This window comes from Podarcis tiliguerta, assembly GCF_965153285.1.
Source record: "Podarcis tiliguerta genome assembly, chromosome: Z".
Lineage (NCBI taxonomy): Eukaryota > Metazoa > Chordata > Lepidosauria > Squamata > Lacertidae > Podarcis > Podarcis tiliguerta.
The window spans coordinates 14,812,916-14,832,917 of NC_139553.1; the positions used below are offsets into that span (position 1 = coordinate 14,812,916).

Consider the following 20,002-nt stretch of genomic DNA (forward strand, 5'->3'; position numbering starts at 1 on the left):
GCAACTTAAGTCCTTTCCTTCTCTTGTTCCTCCCCTTTCCCCTTTTCATTATTGCTGGAGGGTGGAAGGCACTCTTTTTTGTTTTTTCACCAAAGCGATCATTTAAGGCCATTATCTGTTTGCAAGATGAGCGTTAATAATTCACTGTCGCTGGCAAGGTCCCCGCCTCCCTGACCCTCTCCAGCTCTCCAACTCTGCTTTCAGAAGGTACAGAGGGCAGAGAAACAACAAAAATAAGCCCCACCGGTGGAGGCTGGTCCACTGGGGCAAGTGCCCTACTAACTGTCAGCCCGTTCTCAGCCGCTCCCTGCCTGCTTTTTACTTGCAATCATTCCAAGGGTGGTGAGGGCTCCAGCAGCCAGCTTCCTCCGCCTTAGTATTGTCCCTTGTAGAATAACATGAGCCCCAAGCACCACCCACAGAGGAGAGCCTCTCTCGCAGTTCTACATGAGTCACTGGTCTGGCCTACGCTGCTTTCTGTAGGGAGGCACGTGTTCAGATGTGAAGAGCCGGGCCATGGTGGCTGGTGCCTATTCAGAATGATCATGCGGAAGGCAGGGTGCCCAACAGGCAGAGCCAACTAATTCAAGTTTTCTTCTCCATCCTTCTCCAGCCTGCCCTTTCCTTCCTTACTTATATCCAGTCCAAGGAGTAGTCCTGCCTGTCCGCTTCTTATCCCTTCACCTCAGTGTTGCCCCTTGTTGACATGGCTCTGCCTACTCATGGACTCCTTGCCTTCTGTGCTCCTACTCCCAGAGCGCACCAGCCGCTGCTGGATAGCATGCTCATCCCGGTACTGAATCTACATAACCCCGGGATAACCACTATCAAAGGCTTTTGCCACAGCTAAGCACTGCCACCTTTTACTGCGGCAAATGGTTTGACTGCAATCTCCATGCTTTCAGTTTGTTTGGGTTTTCTTTGGGAACAGAGCATAGCCACATGGCTAGTAGTCCATGGATAGGCTTCTCCTCCATGAATTTGTCTAATCCTCTTCTAAAGCCATCTAAGGCGGCATTTCCGAAACAGCGAATTAGCTAAGTTCCACCTGTAAATAAAACCAGGATCGAATTTCTTCTGCATACTTGCCTGCAAGTTGATGGGTCACTGGTTGATGGAAACCAGCAACATATCGGAAGGCTTACCTGAGCTGCTTTGGTTTACTTTTATTTTACACAAATGCAAAATGTTGATAGGCTAAGATCAGATACACACAGCACATAGTTCAACGCCGGAACTTCCTCCTGCTGGAAGCAGTGATGGCCACCAACCTAGATGGCTTTAAAAGAGGATTAGGCAAAGTCATGGGGGAGAGGGCTATAAAGGGCTACTAACCACGAGTCAGCAATGCTTCTGAATACCAGTTGCTGGAATCCACACGAGGGGAGAGGGCTCTTGTGCTTGGGTCCTGCTTTCAGGTTTCCCACAGGCATCTAGTTAGCCACTATGAGAACAGGATGCTGGACTAGATGGGCCATTGGCCAGATCCAGTTCTTAAGCCACCAAAAGCATCCTTCTGGGCTGAAAATCAGGGTAGAGACATTAAACTGATTCCTTATCCACGTAACCAGAATTATTTTTCCCTCCAGCGAGAATTTTAGGGACTTCCTCTTGCTTCTTCTCTCTCATTGCTTTCCAGCATGTTTTGATGTCTCTGTAGCGAAGTGGGGTGGGTGAAGAAGGCTAGGAAATGACTCAATCTGTTTGTAAAGAAGTTTATTTCCACATTTAAAAAAAGAGAGAGGGAGAGGGAAAGAGAGCGAAAGCAAGAGAGGAAGCTTTCCCCTCCCCCTGATCTCTTCTAAAGCAAGAATCCTCCTTTTCTTCTTCCTCATTACAAAGTCCGGAAAAGAGAATCCTACAGATATAGAGACTTACGAGACTCACTTACACAAATACGCCCTCTGGGTTCACCAATAAATAATTCATATACATTTGTGCACCAAAGTTATTTACAAAAAGGAAAAAAAAATTAAAGTTACATACTTTTTGAAAATTCTTGGTCTAGCATAAAAGGAGTCCTCTTGTGCTACAGGGAGATAAAACATAGTTATTTCTTTTGCTCTGTGTGTGTGTGTTTGTGTGTCTGTTAGTGTGTGAGTGTGTGTGTGTTGGAGGGAGCAATCTACACCTTTCTGTACCTCGAGCCAGGCTGGTGGTCCGCCAGCAACTAATTTCCAAAATTGGAAGGCCTAAAACAGAAGTAATCCCTGCTGGGTTTAGTGGGGCTTACTCATAGGTAGGTTTGCAAGCCTAGTCTCATCTGCTGAAATCAAACTGGATTCTGTTATTTTAACCCATTCAACATGCCTATTGTTTGGTTTTTTGAAAAATAATGATAATTAATTTTCACCTGTTGTTGTAACTGTTCTCTCTGTTTTATATACACTATAAAATGAATGTTTTTAAGAAATCTTTACGTACCTTCCCAAAATTCGGCTGGTAAGTGTTTCACATACCAGGAATACAGAAATACTAAGTCAGACCATTGGTCTTCTTAGCTCAGTAATGTCTACACTGACTGGCAGGGTTTCAAAGAGAAGACATTCGCATTCCTACATGGATATGCTGTTGAAGGATCAAGCCTGGGACCTTCTGCATGGTGCACCACTGAGCCAGGTCTCATCTCCATTTAAATATATATTTCTTAAATGATTTTAAGAATCAAAAGAAGTAAACACAGATATATAGAACTGTATAAAACCAAGAGAAGGCCAACTGAAATGATGTAAACCACTTAGAGGTGTTGGTGATTAAATTGTATGTTAATCCTGCTGAACAGAATAGAATAAGTTGAAACAAATGGACCTGTGTTCACTAAGTTCATGGACCTAGTGTGCATTGATTTCAGTGTGTCTGCTCTGAGTGTAACTTACATACAGAGATCTCTTTCCCCTTTACGAGCTCGCTCTATCCCTTTTCCTGCAGTGAGAGAAAAGGACGAGTCAGCATGTAACGAGATGAGCAGAGGACATTTTCTTGGTGTGGCTGGACTGGGTAGGAGAACAAACTGTAAATGTGTGTGTGTGCGTGTGTGTAAAAATAAATACCGGTAGCCATCAATAACCCAGATCAGATATGTCTGCTGCTGGTTTTGTGGCTGGGGCGGCAGGGCTGCCAAGGTGTGAAAAATTCTCTTATTCTTGTTTTGCCTCTGAGGACACCTCCCAAACAATTTGCTTATTGGTGTGGATGTGACCTCAGCCTCAGAGTGGTAGAGGGGCTGGGGTATGTAAGAGTGCCATGAAGAATATCATATATATTAAGTAACTGAAAAGCCAAACTCATTGAGAAGGTTGCCTGTGGTATGTCTGTATCAATTACTGCCCTGGGCTTAGCCCCTCTTGGACAGGAAATGACAGGCAGAAGAGTGGGCTGCTCTACGAGTGGATGCATGTAAAGTATGTTTTTCCTCAAAAGAATCCTGGGAGCTGTAGTTTGTTATGGGGTGCTGGGAATTGTAGCCCTGTGGGGGGAACTACATTTCCCAGGATTCTTTGGGGGAAGCTGCCTGCTTGACTCTATTCACTCCATCTGAAAACAAAGGGGCATTTATTATTATTATTATTTTTTAAAGCTGCTTAACTTTGCCAGACCATGCAAAGGAAATCAAGCAATGCTGCAATAGTACAGAAGGGCCCTGTCAATGTGTTATGTGTGCGTGTGAGATGATATATTCTCTGGTAGGCTGCATGTGTCCACGAAGCCATGTGTGTAAAGGGTGTTTGGGCCTGTATGCAGAGCAAGGGTCAGGCTCTTCACATGAGGCCCTCCAGACCTGTCTATGTGGCCCTCAAAATTCTCCCCAGGCCATGCCCTTCACAGGCCTGGCTCTGCACCTTTCTTAAGATGCTTTTACCTGGCTGGAATGAGTCCCTGAACTCTTGCTTACCTGGCTGGAGTACAGATGTCCACATGTGCGTAGAAACCTCTGGGGTTTGCAGCACCCCTGTGGTACAAAGGTGAGGGCCCCTGGCCCTGCCCATCACTGCCATGCGTCCCCCAGAAGGTTGCTTATGAGGACAAGTGGCCCTCAGCTGGAAAAAAAAAAGTTTATTAGGAAAGGGGGTGCTATCAAACAGGTGGGGGAAAGAATATAAGTCCATCTTTGCCCACTTAGAAGGGTGCTGAATGCTCCGCTGCAATATAAAATCGGGAGAAGTTCTCCCTGCAATCTGGGGGAGGGGGGACTGCAGCTGCTGAATCTCTACCTGTTGTACCTATTTAAAAAATTTAAGGAACTCTGGGAAGGGGTGAGGAGGTTGGCAACTTCAGGAGAGAGGGAGGGGTGACCCCCCTTGTTCTGCTGGAAAGGACTGTGTCAGGCCCAGGCATAAACACTTGTGCACATGGGCAAACAGAGTTTATGAAAGGCAATGGGTCTGAAGAGCAGGAAACCCCATCCAAACAAGAGGCAGCAAACCGTCTTTTGTAGCGGTTTTTTAAAGTATTATTTTCACAGGGCCCTTCCTACTCCTGTGGCTGTAATCTGATTTAACTGTTTTATAACTTTTTTCCCCTATTTGAAATAAATTTATTGATAATATTTTGTCTATTTGCTGCTGCTCGGCTTGTAGAGGGAACAAAGCACCGTCCCATAGGTCGTGTGAAGGAGGCAGAGGCGTACTTAGGGGTCAGCCATGTTGGCCCCCGCCAAGGGAGCAGGCCGTGGGGCGGAGGCGCGAAAATAGTGCCCCTCTCTCGGCGCGGCGTGGAGGCATGGGCTGTCGCAGCAGCCCTGCAGAGCCCCCTCCCCAGAGAGCCGGCAGTGCTGCCGGTTAGTTCGTGCAGCGGAGCTCCCCGTGAGGACGCCGACGACGCCAAACGTCAGGCGAGGCTCTTAATTTTGCAAAGCCGAGTCACTTTCCCCTGGTTTCCTTCCCGCTTTGACCAATTTCCAGCCCGCGCCGCTGCATGTTTACCCCAGAGAGCAAGGGCCATTGACGGGGCTTAGTTCCGAGTAAAGTGTGTACTTAGGGCGCAACCTCCAAGTGGTGCGGTAAGAAACAAAAAGGCAAGCGAGGTATTGTCAGAAGTTGCTTGCCACCTTTAGGCTGCAGGCCGGTGTACCCACTTTCCTGGGAGTAAGCCCCATTGAACTCGGTGGGATTTACTTTTGATTAGACTTTTATAGGATCGGGCTGTTAAACGCCCAGTTTAAGAGTAGTTTGTGACGATTGAATAAGGCCAATTAAAAAATTTTTTTTTTTTTTTTTGCTGGAGATGCGGGGGGGAGGGAGGGGGCGCGCCGATACCGCTCCTTGCCAAGGGCGCAAGGGAGCCTAGGTACGCCTCTGGAAGGAAGCACTAAAACGCGTGCATCGTGGTATATCCCCCAAATAGGATCTGATTTTCCCTCCCGTTTTCAAGAGTCAGACTGGACCAAATTTGTTCGCTTGCATGTGTGGTTGATGGTGCGTGTGCGTGCGTGCGTGTTTGTGTGTGTTTGAGCAAAGCAACGCCCGTTCAAAAGGGATTTCCCACCCACCCCCCGGCGTTCCCACGTTGTCTCTTCCAGAAGCTGCGCCCGGTCCCTCCTCCTCGCCTCACCGCGGCTGAGCCGCCCGGGGAAGGACTCCGGCCAGGGGGGGCAAGGGCGGCGGGGGCTCGCTGCCCCCTTGAAGTCCGTGGATGAGGATCCGGGGGACCAGCGGCCTCTGCAGGGCCGGCGGCGGGGCGCTGGGCCCGCGGTAGAGATAGAGGGCAGCGCCCGGATCCAGGTTGGACACCAGACTCTGCGGGTAGAAATAAGGCGACGGGAACATCCTCTGCAGCGCCGAGTAGTTCCCGGCTTCGGCCAGCAGCTCCAGGCCCACCGCGGTCTGCCTTTTCCATTTGGTCCTGGGGTAAGGGGAAAAAAAGTTTCGGGGGTCAAGACACTTGGATCACTTTTATTGACCGTTTTACGAAAATCCATCTCATGTGTCTGCGTTTGATTGCTCTCTTTGGGGCTGGCGTTCCACACGTGCTCTTGCATAGTCTCTGCACCTGTGTGTACAGCTGCACGTGGGAACGGACCCTCTTGGAAAGGCTGGTGTTTTTAAGTGTTATTAATCATCATACTAAATGATAATACCATTTTTTTTTATTTGTTCCCATACCAGACTGTATTACAAAAGTAATACTGTTTAAAGAATAAATATAAATTAACACGCCCCCTTTTCATGATTCAGAGTATATTTCTTTAAAGCACAATATGTGCTACAAATAGGATTAAGACTCTTTTATTTAGCATGATATTCAACCTGCAAGGGCTATTTGCTTCACTAACTTTCAAGAATAGAAGAACAGAAACTCACTGAATGGACCAAACCTTGTTGGCTGATTGCCTCAGGGGAAAACAAAACAAAAAACATTGTGTTCTAAGTGGTCATCAGAGCGTCTGCCTGTGGTGGCGGATTCACACGTTCAAGTCACCACCTGATGAACAGGCGACTGAGGACCTGCTCAGCATGTGGGGATTAAGCAGGGATTAAAAGACCCAGCACAGAGGAGAAGCATAATTTAGGAGGACAAAATCATGCTCATGTTCACATTAACTGAAAGAATTGTAACAGGCTGCTTACTTGCACATATGAAGTGTTAATCACAGATCTGACACCACAACTTTCCTGTTGTGCTGCTTCTCCTCCAACTAAATCTGAGGCACTCAAATTTGGGGGCCACACATAGAATCATAGCGTTAGAAGGCACCCAAGTATCAACTAGTCCAACCCCCTGCAATGCAGGAATCTCAAGTAAAGCATCCATGACAGATGACCATTCAATCTCTGCTTAAAAACCTCCAAAGGAGAGTCCAGAACCTTCTGAGGAAGTCTGTTCCACTGTTGAACATCTCTTACTGTCAGAAAGTTATTCCTGATGTTTAGTTAGAATCACCTCCCAGTCTCCTCTTTTCCAGGCTAAACATACCCAGCTCCTTCAACCATTCCTCATAAGGCTTGGCTTCTAGACCCTTGCCCATCCTAGTTGCCTTCCTCTGCACACACTGTAACCTCGAATAACATTAGCTTTTTTGCTGCTGCATCACACTTATGTTAAGCTTGTGTTTTACTAAGACCCCAAGATCCTTTCCACACGTACTACTGGCAAGGCAGGTGTCCCCCATCTTATATTTGTGCAACTGGTTACTCCTGCCTAAGTGTAGAACCTCACATTTGTCCCTACTGAAAATAATTTTGTTAGTTTGGGCACAGTTCTCCAATCTATTAAAGTCATCTTGAATCCCAATTCTGTCTTCCGTGGCATTAGCTACCCCTCCCAGTTTGGTGTCATCTGCAAATAGGATAAGCATCCCCAAGTCATTTATAAAGCTGCTAAACAACAACTGGCCCAAGACAGAACTCTGTGGCACCCCACTTGTCACTTTTTTACAGGATGACAGGAACCATTAGTGAGCACTCCTCGGGTTTGGTCAGTCAACCAGCTACAAATCTACCTAACAGTTACCTCATCCAACCCACATTTTACCAGCTTTCTGCAAGAATATCATAGGGGACTTTGTCAAAAGCCATATTGAAAACAAGATACCGTACAACCACAGCATTCCCCTGATCCACCAAACTTGTAGGTCTACTAAAAAGACAGAGAGAGATTTGTCTGGCATGTCTTGTTTTTGAGAAACCCATACTGGACCTTAATAGCCGCAGCATCCTTTTCTAAGTGCTCACAGACCAACTGTATAATGATCTGTTCTAGGACATTTCCTGGTATCGATAGCAAGCACGTCAGTCGGTCGTTACCTGGGTCTTCTTTTTTCCCTTTTTTGAAGATGAGAACAACATTTGCCTGCCTCCAGTCTGCAGGGACCTCACCTGTTCTCCAATAATTCTCCAAAGATTATAAACAGAGGCTCTGAGAGTACATCAGCAAGCTCCTTTAGTACCCTTGGGTGCAGCTCATCAGGCCCTTGAGATTTGAATTCATTTAAAGCAACTCAGTGTTCCCATACCACCTCTTTTCCTATCTTGGGCTGCAGCTTCCTTCTTGCATTGTTTATTCTGTTATCACCAGGTTGGGCACTGCTTTCCTTTTGGGTGAAGACAGAGGCAAAGTAGGTGTTGAGCAGTCCCACCTTTTCTCTCTTACCCAACAGCATTTCTCCATGCAAAGGACCTACTACTTCCTTGTTTTTCCTCTTGCTTCGAACATAGCCGTGTGAACAATGCAATATGAACAAGCGTTTGTGACTCAAAGAAGCAAGCCAACACATTCAGTTTGCAGAGGATCAAGTAGTCAGAAATCAAACAAGATGCAGGCGCAACATCTGTACAATGTTCAACCTTGGCCACAACACACTACTAGGAACATAGGAACATAGTAAGCTGGTTTATGTTGAGTCAGATCATTGGTCCATCTAACTTTGTATTGTCTACACTGATTGGCATCTACTCTACAGGGCTGCAAACAAGGGAAGCTTTCCCACCCCAACCTGGAGATGCTATTGGAGATTGACCCTGCAACCTGGTTTATATAGAGCAGATATTCCACTATTGAGCTATAGGGGCCCTTCCCCAAAGGCCAAAGTGGAGAACGTGTGGCCCTCCAGATGTCGCTGGATTACAACTCTCATCATCATAAGAAGAGCCTGCTTGATCAGGCCAATTGCCCACCTAATTCTGGCTCCAGCATCCAGTTCTTACAGGGACCATCTAGAAATCTGGAGCCAAGACATGAGCACAAGAGCCCCCTCCCCTCCTATAGTTTCCAGCAACTGAGATTCAGAAGCATTTATGCCTTTGACTGTGGAGGCAGATGATAACAATCGTGACTAGTAGCCATCTGTCTAATCCTCTCTTAAAGCCATCCTAGTTGTTGGCCATCACTGCCTCTTATTCTATAGTTTGTTCTGTGTGAAGAAGGGCTTTCTGTTATCTGTCCTCAGTCTTTCAACATTCAGCTTCATTGAATGTCCACAAGTTCTAGTCTTATGCGTAATTTTGTAAATGTCTATCATATCACCTCTTACTCTCCTTGTTTCTAAACTATCCTTTATTTGCCCTGAATATTCCAACATTCTGCTTCAATCATCATCATGGTCATCAGCATCATCCTTAAGCCTTGGTCATGCTGGCCGAGGCTGATGGGAGTCAGAAATCTGCAGCATTAGGAAGTCCACACAGGTCCCCCTTCCATGCTGTAAAAGAGTGCTGGCCTTCCAATTAAAAGATCCCCACTATCTGACATTGATGCAGCCCAAAGCACAATCAATGAAACCAGCATCAACAGAGCCACATTATTACTTGTGAGGAGCAGCTAATACCAATTGAAATCTTCCCTTCAGCAGTAAACTGTGCTCCATAGCCTCTGCTGTAAAGGCTGCCTCTGCCCGATAAAAGCCTATGCATTACCTTTGAGAAGTTCAATCTTAAGTCTGGGGAAGTGAGGCATAAACAGACAAGTGTAAGTGACTTCCTTGTCTGTGTAGGACATGACAGGAGGTGCCATGTCAACCGAGGATTGTCATCAATGTAACATGAGCCTTGTGGCTCCACACACAAGGATTTGCCGTTGAACATAATGATTGCAAATTGTTGTTATTTTTATTACGTACTGGCAGGTGCTTGTGTGATGCACACATTCAGTGTAGCTGCAAAGGAGGTTGATCTGTTAGGGCAGATGGGACACTGCCCTGCTTACCTCCCTCTGCCCCCACCTGCCTGCCTTCTTGCTTACACCCAGTCCAGGGGGTTGCCCCGGCTGCCAGCTTCTTAGTCTCAGATTTGCCCCTTTTAGAATTGACAGTGAGTAGACAATGGCAGAGTGCATGGAGAAAGGCTTTGTATATTACATATTGGGCCCCCAGGTTGATTTACAAAGCCTCCTGCAAGCTGTCACTCAGAACTCTGGCAGGAAGGAAGAGACGGGCAGAAAGAGAAATGGGCTGGCAGAGAGGGGAAAGGGGTATCCTCTCCCACTATTGCTTCTGGTCCCAACCACTGCTGCCTTCAGCACCACCCACTTAAGCAACCAATAGCTGTGGACAGGATCCAGGCAAAGGGAAACCCTTAAAATACTTCTGATTCCAGTTGGAAATGATCCATCCTCAGATGTGCCAGTACGGTGTACCCTTGAGTACCCCCAGAAAAAAGCACTGCTCTTGAGTAATTGTGCCTGAGTCTGCAGCTTTCAGGCCCATTGCTTTCAGTTTTGGAACCATGCAACTTGCATGTTTACTCAGAAGTAAGCCCTACTGAGTTCTAAGCATATGTAGGAGATTTCAGCCTTAAGCATGGACTTAAGTCTTCCCTTAAAAAAAAACTTTTTTTAAAATTGGGACAAGATCACGCTCTGGGAGCTCTCAGATCCATATAGTTATAATCCTATGTATCCATGGAATGAGAGAATCAGTCCATTTCACTAGTTGTAAAAGCCTGTCCCAAGCATTCTGTTACGTTCTACCGTGACCAAGAGACAGAGCTTGAATAGACATTTTCCTGGAGAGAAGCCCTGTTAAGTCTTTGGCAGCAAAAGCAACTAAAGCCAGTTGTCTGCCTGCCTGCCTATATGTCTATCTATCTATCTATCTATCTATCTATCTATCTATCTATCTGTGGAACATCTGCCCTGCATGTAGAAGGTTCCAGGTTCAATCCCCAGAAACGTCTCCAGTTAGGGCTGGGAATGTTTCCTGCTTGAAATCCTAGAAAGCGGCTGTCAATCTGTGTAGACAGCACTGGGCTAGATGAGCCAATGGTCTGATTTGGTAGAAGGAAGCTTCCTGTGCTCCTTTATGAAACAGCCACATACTCAGAATGTTAAAGATAGTCACACTTTGGACTGCAATGGAATGCATATTCACCTAGAGGTATGTTTCATTGAACATAATGGCATTTACTCCTGAGTAAACTTTGCACAAGCAACAGTACTTCTAAACAGTTGTGTAGGTTTTTCAAGTGTTCATAATACTTCAGAAAAAGATGGAGAACAGCATTTATATCATCTCCCCAAGAGAACTGCAGCAAAGCTCCTATTTTTGAATATGTATTATCTGCATGGGTTACTGATGCCCTTCCAACATTCTTCCTAGATCATAACATGGGATCAAAAATGGCTTTATAGGCACAAATGGAGTGCGCTTCCAGGGGTGAAGTCAAACTTCTGAAGAATCACAGTACTTGCTGTGGCATGCAAAGAGTGGTAGCTCATAACTGCTGCCTCCCACATTCTTTTTGCTGCAATGACAGCACCAAAGTGACCTCTCCTAGGCACACACCTAGGCAGGGTGTATAGAGGTCCTGGGTGACCAAGAGAAAAAGACTTCCTCTTAGCTGTACTGATGTCCAAAGAAAAACAGAACAATGCACCACCAACTTGGCTGCAGAAGTTGCCAAAAGGAGGTATACAAGACACCATCCAACCATCTTAGGGACTCGACTCCAAATTTGTTTATGGTTTACTCCTTAGCCTTTTCTTCTCTTGAAAAGATGTCCCACAAGGCAGGGGTATGGATTTCCCTCCAGGGTTTACTCCTGAAGCCTTTCTCATGAATGAGTGTGGCCTCTTAGGATCAGAGTTTACTTCTGCTAGATGGGCTACCTTCCCAGGTTGACAAGCCCCATCTGGCTCTCACTTCCCTCTACAGCTTGTGTAGAAACTGCCTTCTTGACCATTGGCCCCACTATTGGCCTTGTCAGCTCTATCCACCAGAGACTGTCTTCACGTGCAGGTGAAGTCCCTAATTCACCAAAGATTTGAGACCTTTGGCTACCCTCCGCTGGTTTAGCCGGCCAGTCAAATATATATCTGGGGTGTAGCCACTGTTGCTTGCTGACAGCTTCTAGAAGCCACAGGTGAGAACTGAGTGCAGGGTGGGGACTAAAGGTGGACTACCCCAGAAGGAACATGAAGTGTCACCCACCCCTAACACCCCATGCACTCAGAGTAGACCTTTTGTAATTAATGGCCCTAAATTTGTCAAGTCCATTAATTTCAATGGGTCCTCTTTTATTAGGGCGAACATTGGATGGAAGAGAACATGGTATCAAGCTATCCATGGCATGGAAATTGGGTTAATTTCCGCCCCGGAATGTTCAGTCAAGATAGGGAGCACTCTTCTGCAGCACTTTGCTACAGAGCAAAGGACTGGAAGCTTTGGAGGTTGAGCCAACACAGAGAGATAACTTATGGAGAATGGAGGCATACCAGAAGCTTATGAAATTTTGAATGGCACGGAGCAAGGAATATATCATTCTCTCCCCAAACAGACTTTGAGGTTAGCCAATGAAATTGATGGAGATTGTGGCACCTGCAAGGTTGGTCTTTATGGTCCCCGTTCAGTGGGAGGAGCTAGGGGGGGTGGAAATGCAGCAGTGTGTTTTGAAGCAAATTAAATTATATGCGTTACCATCTAAAAGAGAGGGGCTCCACAAGTCAATTAAGTTGGAGTCTAAAATTACATAACTGGCATACTGAAAAGGGAGTTCTTGCAGGCCAGCCAAAATAAAAGTACAAGGCAGAATTAATTAATTGAAATCTGCAACAGAAGAAGTGATAATAGCCACTAACCTAAGTGGCTTAAATAATAATAATAATTAAAGGAAAAACCAGCATGGGCTGAGCAATAGTTATTAAAGGTAAAGGTATGGGCCAGTCGTGTCCGACTCTAGGGTTGTGTGCCCATCTCACTTAAGAGGCCGGGGGCTAGCGCTGTCTGCAGACACCTCCGGGTCACGTGGCCAGCGTGACGAAGCTGCTCTGGCGAGCCAGCACCAGCGCAGTACACGGAAACGCCGTTTACCTTCCCGCTATTAACCGGTACCTATTTATCTACTTGCCCTTAGTAGTGCTTTCGAACTGCTCGGTGGGCAGGAGCTGGGACCGAAAGACGGGAGCTCACCCCGCCGCGGGGATTCGAACCGCCGACCATGCAATCGGCAAGCCCTGGGTGCTGAGGTTTTACCCACAGCGCCACCCGCGTCCTGCAATAGTTATTAGGTACGTGCTAATTCAGGTAGAACCTCCACATCCAGAGGCAGTCTACTTCAGAATATCAGATGTTAGGAACAAAAATAAGGGGAGGTTTTTTTGCCTTCTCAGATGCCCCTGGCCTCCTGTTTTAATAAAATGCTGGTAGGATGGGAAATATGTTGTGACGTTTCAATTTAGACATAAAAGTCTGGTTCGAAGAAGCAAAACCAAATTAAAATAGTTGTTACAATTGTTCTGAGTTCAAGACACAACTGAGTGAGATGGAAACCAGTTCATACAATTTGTAAGGAGTTTTGAGGGGACAGTCGAACTGGAATCTATTTTTTGTTCCATTTTAATGTAACTTAAAAAAAAAAATGCCCACAGGCAGCAAACTGCATTTATGTGGCTGTCAGGTTCAATCTATAGGAAGAAATTCAAAATAAACACTGTACACACACATGTCCACACAGAAAGAGAGGAATTGATATCCAAAAGAGGAAGCGGCTTAACTGACCCATCTTCAGTTTCTCACTCAAAAAAGCATAGCAAATTATTTTTGTTTGAATTTATTCTTTGCAGAGTTCCTATTTGGGGGTCTTCAGAACCCTCTGACCTCTCCTCAGCCCGAAGCCCCCCAATAGATCACTTTATCCCATCAAACATTCTGATTAATTTGCAATCTGATCTGATACCTGCCGGCTGGGGCATAAAGCCCACTTTGTCCATTGGGATTCCATTCAGAGCAAATATATGCACCTTTGCTGCGCAGCAGAACCACATTAGAGAAGCGGAGTGATGAATCGAAAGAACACACAAGGAGAACAAACTAGGGTTACAAATTGTAGGCATTCCACCCTTGTACGAAGGCGGTAGCTCAGTGGCTGAGCATCTGCCCTGCATGCAGAAAGCCACAGGTTCAATTCACAACATCTCCCGGTAGGGCTGGGACAGAGGTCCTGTCTGAAGGCCTAGAGAGCCACTGCCAGTCAGTGTAGACCAAGGGCCTAACTCACCAAAAAGCAGCACACTACATTCCTAACACAGCAATCCTAATGATTTATACTCAGAACTTAGTCCAGCTGAATTCAGTCAAGCTTACAGGTAAGTGGATCTGCGCAAGATCTGGATGAAAGACCTAATGGGTGGAGCCTGTGATTGACTTTCTGTTATTCGTTTGTTTTGCTTCCTGCATGGATAGGTTGGCACGATAACTTTATTACATTTCTATCCCACCTTATCCCCAAAGATGCTTGGGGGGGGGGTGTACACATGATTCTCCTCCTCCACGGCCTCACAACAACTGCATGAGATAGGTTGGTCAGAAAACTTTTTCAGCAGGGGGGGCGGTCCACTGTCCCTCAGACGTTGTGGGGGGCCGGACTAGATTTTTTAAAAAAATAAATGAACGAATTCCTATGCACCACAAATAACTCAGAGATGCATTTTAAATAAAAGGACGCATTCTACTCATGTAAAAACACACTGATTCCTGGACCATCAGCGGACCGGATTTAGAAGGCGATTGGGCCGGATCCGGCCCCCGGGCCTTAGGTTGCCTATTCATGGGTTAGACTGAGGGTTGGTGACCAGCCCAAAGCCATCCAGTGAAGTCCATAACTGGAGAATTTGAACCCTGGACCCCTGGGTCCTACTCTGACACTCTGTAACCACTACACCACCGAGAGAAGAAAAATCTAAATCTGCAGTCTTGCCACTACATTAAGCTTGGCTCTGATGATGTAAGAACATAAGAAGAGCCTGCCTGCTCACATCATCCTGTTCTCACAGTGGCCAGCCAGATGCCCCCACAGGAAGCCCACAAGCAGGACCTGAGTGCGAAAGCAGCACTCTTCACTTGCGAATCTCAGCAACCAGTTTTCAGAGGCATACTAAACAACAAATAAAAATGTGTATGTGTGACACACACACACTGCCAACGACAACCCCTTTAGAACAGAGATGATTTGGCCACTGTATGCCACGCTCTGGTAACTTCTAGACTGGATTATTGCAACGTGCGCTATGTGGGGCTCCCCTTGAAGACAACTTGGAAACTTAACTGCGTCCAAAATGCAACAGCCAGATTAACGGCTGTGGTTCCATTTAGACGTCACATAACTCCTGTTTTAAAACAGCTGCACTGGTTGCTGCTCATTTCCGGGCCCAATTCAAGGTGCTCACAGTCCTAAATGATTCAGGTACCAAATATCTGGAAGTCTGCCTCCTTCCCTAGAGACCCTCTAAGGGCTGAGATGGGCAAACGATGCCCTTTTGTTAGTTCCTCTGCCCTCAGACGCTGGGGGCAGGAAGGCGGCAGTCCAGGAGAGGGCCTTCTTTGTGGTGACCCCCAACCTGTGTAACTCCCCTATGAATGCTGAAGGCGTACCCCTTCACCCCAGATTTTGACACTTGAGGTGGGTATTTTTAGGACCTAACTTATTTATGTGATTGTAGGTTGTTCCAAACTGGTTTTAGTATTGTGCTTTTATGCTGTTATCCACTCTGGGACCTTAGGGTGAAGGGTGGATAATTAATAATGATAACTTTTGTATGTGAGAGAAGGACCATTTGGACATCTTCTTTATCGTGCACACAAAATTATTTGTGCTCATGATGATATCAGGGTGGTTATACACAACTGAGCTTTCAATATCGTTTGTACCTACAAAAGTTCGGGGGTGGTCATACAGTACTGATTTGTTTCCCGTCTTTGCATGTAGCTTCCGGGTGAAGTCCTTTGACTTTCTTCATACCACAAATACTCTGCTTTATTTTGTTTCGTTTCGGTTCTGCTTTTGCAGTGCTATATGGCAAGAGTGCCTCTCCAGCACAACTGTGACGCAATGGCACTGGGAAAACAACCGTGGAACAACTAATAAAGTCGTGACCTTCAGATGGCCCGGTATAAATCCATCGCCAATGCGCTAGTATTGTCAGTTGGAAAACAAAAACGAAAACGGAACTCCGATCAATGGGGGGGAGGTGGCGCAGAAAAAACAAAGATAGGAAATCGTGTGAACGAGACACAGAGAAATCTGTGCGTCTGAGAGGAAAGGGGGTGGGGAGCGGAACAAATAAATCGCTTGTGTTTGTCGCTTATAGAGGGGCTGGAACGCTCACAAAACGACAGATGAAATGGACCAGAGTTGCAACCCAATGGTGAAACTGACCGGTATCTTCCGGACTATCTGTTGCCCTGTCTGTGTATCCCACGCATTGAGATGCGGCGGTGCCAAAATGGGGAAACTCTTATTCTTTTACTAATTGGAGCTACCGAGCGCAGGCCGGACGATGACTAGGAGCTCGGGAGCCGCCGCCTCACATCAAAAGCCGCCTCCACAATCCCTTTCTCTCGCCGTTTTGCTGCGGAAGAAGCGCTTTCAGACCTATTTTCCTGAGTAAATTATTCATCATCATAATAATTGTGTAATTACTGTAACTGCTCTTAATTATTGATGCCCAAAGCAGTAATTGGTATTTATTATTAATGGGCCAGTGTGTTATGTGCAATGTTGTGTGTGTTTAGCTTAAAAAAAAAACAACCGGGAGAGTTTTGCTCTCTCACCCACCCACTCGCGTCGCTCTTATTTTCTCTGCCCTCCCGAATTAAACGACTAGTCTCGGCTGTGAAATAGTTTCTGCTTCTAGGGGAAATGCGGGGATGGGAAGATTGGGGGTGGGTGGGAGGTAAACAGCGGGCATTAAATAATTGCGATTGGTGGGAAGAGATTTATTTACAAAACCAGGCTTCATATAACAAAATCGAACCTTAAAAAAACCAGAAACAGAAACTGGTGGAGGGAAGGAAAGGATTGAAAAAAAAACACGTGTTGAGTCTTGAAACCTATCTGTAATGTGGGAAATGGACGTGCACGAGGCTGAGTGTTCAACTTCTTCTTTTCTCCATACGCCAAATAACAATAAAAATAATAGTAACTATTATTGCTGGGTTCTACTCAGAGCACGCACAGTGAAATTATTGGATTTAAATTAGTCATGTCCATTATTTTTTGTGGATCTACTCTGAGTGGGACTAGCAATGGATACATTATTATTATTATTAGTATTATTATTATTATTATTATTACGCCTTCTAAACAACTGCAGGTCTGTTTTAAATTGATGGACTTGACTAATTTAGCTACAGCCATTTCAACAGGGTCTACTCTGAAAAGGAGTAGATATCCCATTATTGGGATTTTTTTATGAAGAGGTTAGGGAGGAAAGTGGGCAATAAATAATTTAAATAATAATGATTATTTATTTATATAGTACCATCAATGTATATGCCACACCCCTCCTCTGAGAGTCACAAAGAAATGTAACAGGTCTCGTCCCTCAAGAGCTTACAGTCTGCATTTAGCCACTGGGGAAAGGCCCGAGCCGGTTAAGAGAGAAATATTGGTAAATGCAAATTATGTGTAGACTAGTTTCTTTTCATAGGGGTTGAGGACTAAAGGGTTAAAGCCACAGGCCTCTCAGGAAAAGGGGCATTTTTGAGGAAGGGAGGCAATTGTGCTCCTAGGCAGGCTTACTCGGAAAGAAGCCTCGTTGTTGCCAATGAGATTTAACTCCCGTGTCAGCTCCCGTTGAGAGACCGTTCACACGTTTAACTTGCTCTCTGCTCATCGAGTGATGCATTTGCACATGTCAACGGACATTTCCTTTTCCATATCGCAGCATTCTACACGCTTTCTTTTTGTTGGAGTTCCATTTATGGTTTGCCGTGAGGACTGGGAATCCGTGTTCTCCAGTCTTGGTTAGCAAGAAGGCGACCTCAATAAAAAGAACCGCAGCGTTGGCTGCAGCCATATGCCCGTTCTCACATGGAACTCGAGGGGACTTATTTTTGAATAAACCGAGTTGGAACTGCCCCGCAAATGCGCCAGAAGGTCTCTTTTTTTAACTGCCTACATACCATACGTTTAAAGAACATGACATCGCGCCAAGAAACTGGGAACTGCTGATTGTTAATTGTGCTAGGAAGTGTAGCACCGTGGCGGGGTAAACTATAGTTCCCAGTATTCTTTGGTGGAAGCCAAGGGCCATAACAATGCAATTCTTTTCACACCTGCCACTGCCTAAAATCTCTTACTTTATCAACCTCTAATTTTTGGACTTAGTTCCAGGGCGTGTTAAGAAGTCCTATTGGAAGAGGAAACTCGACGGAGTCAGATATCCATTGTGAACAGCGAAAATTTAAGTTTGACCTTGATTGAAATGTTCTTTGACTGATATATTTTGTTTTAAACGACTTTATTCCTGACGCAGATGTGGGTGTTCTCTTACCTTCGAGAAGAGCACACCTTACATGCTCAGAGGCGCCCTCGTCTGCCATTCCTCCTTATAAATTGCTTCTGCATTCAGCAGTATTCCTGAAAATATTGGATAGTGTCTTGCTGAGTTATACTCAAGGTGGACCCACTGAAATTAATGGACCTAAGTTGGTCATTAATTTCAATGGTACGACCGAAGCTGAAACAGCCCATTGGCTCAAATTAAAACTGGATCAAAATGAGACTTACTTCTGAGTAAACCATAACTAGCCTCGCACTGCGTGCCCCTGATTCCATGTAATGAGTTGCCACCTTTTCTCCGCCACCCCTGCTCCTCTGCCCTTTGGCATCAACTTGACTCCCAAACACACCTTAGGTACTTATACCTTTCCCTGGAAGGGTGATGGCTGGTGGGAAAAGCTTCCTCCGGCTGGGTCCCTGAAAAGCACGAGAGCAGCTCTAATAAAGAAAAGTTAGCAACCCTGTATGGGTGTTCTCACTCTCCCTGCAGAATGAATATTCCTGCAAAGGAGCTCAGCGTTAAGGAATGGGAAGGAAAGGTATTTAAGATGAACAGTGAGGACGTTTGCATGAGGAGAGAGAGGTTGTAGCTATTTTCAGGTGGAAATTCAGCTACCTGCTAGCCAGTTCAAGTCAGGCACACAATTATAGCTGAACCCGCGAAATGTATGACTTTTTGGGATGAGGAAAGTAGGGGAAGTGAGCTGAAAATCGTGTGAATGAGACTTGCGTCGTCTCACCGCCGTGCAAACAAATCAGAATTAATGCTCATTAAAATAGGCGACCTCGTCTAATCTCCCTGCAAACAAATCAATAAACAAGTTGTGTTAATGTCCTCCAATATCAGAACGTGGTACCGTCCTTGGCTCATTTACAGCTGAAATATAGCCTCCGATATGTGCAAAGAAAAGGACAGTTCTAACCAAAGAATGCAATTAACTCTTTTTTAAAAAATCTACATAATAATAAGAGGAAGGCACCTTCAAATTTGCTAAGTGCTGGTTTGAACCTCTGGCTAGAAAAAGGTGAGTTTGGCAACAATCTGAGCCAGTTGTTAAAGCGCTAATTTCCAAATGGGGAAAACTCGCTCATTTTGAAACCAGGCGCTATTTCATTTCAGCACGTCTGGATTTAATAACACGCAAGCTGGTGCCGGCTAGGGAAAGAGATGGGACTAAAGCGTGGGATGATTTGCTTGCGCCTGTGAATGAATTTTACATTTATTTTCGGGATCGGATCCTGACTGTTTACAAACACCCAAACTGTGGGGAGAGAGAGACGTTATGTTTTAAGGGGGAAGCCAGAGGTATGGGGAAGTTTTGGTTCTCCAGACGTTGCTGGACTCCAACTCCCATCATCCCAGGACAAGCAGCCAATGTGATATATGTTATATGACTGAAGCAGAGCTGTGTGGGGTGGTTTTTTTGGGGGGGGGGATTACCATGCAGAGACACAGAACTGGCTGCTGTTCCTTGCCCAAACTCGGGGTTGCTGGAAGGTAATGTGTGGAACGACTTTTTGCGTTGTATTCCACTAACCTTTACTCAGAGTAGACCTACTGACAGTAACGGGCCTACGTGAGTCATGGCCGTTCAGTTCTGAGCAAAAGTGAAGATTTTGTGTCAAAATTTAGACACCCAAAGTTACCAATATGCATGGTCATCGCTGCAGCATTGAGCCAGCCAATGAGGATCCAAAACCATGGGAAGGACCTCAGAATCACCTCCGACGCCATTACAGTTGGCAGAAACCATTCACACGTTCAGGTGCAAGTCAGCGAAGGCAAAATAATC

General features: G+C 45.7%; 1 protein-coding gene across 1 annotated transcript in view; it reads right to left on the reverse strand.

Annotated features, from left to right (window-relative positions):
- BARHL1 (BarH like homeobox 1) overlaps positions 1-20,002 on the reverse strand; it is a 40,291-nt gene that overhangs the window by 9,811 nt on the left and 10,478 nt on the right. The window contains exons 3-5 of the mRNA XM_083423965.1: positions 5,489-5,841; positions 3,893-4,037; positions 1,987-2,922 (exon numbers count right to left, since the gene is read on the reverse strand). Coding sequence (XP_083280091.1) covers positions 5,547-5,841 — 295 coding nt within the window. The 3' untranslated portion in view covers positions 1,987-2,922; positions 3,893-4,037; positions 5,489-5,546. The remainder of the gene's footprint in view (positions 1-1,986; positions 2,923-3,892; positions 4,038-5,488; positions 5,842-20,002) is intronic.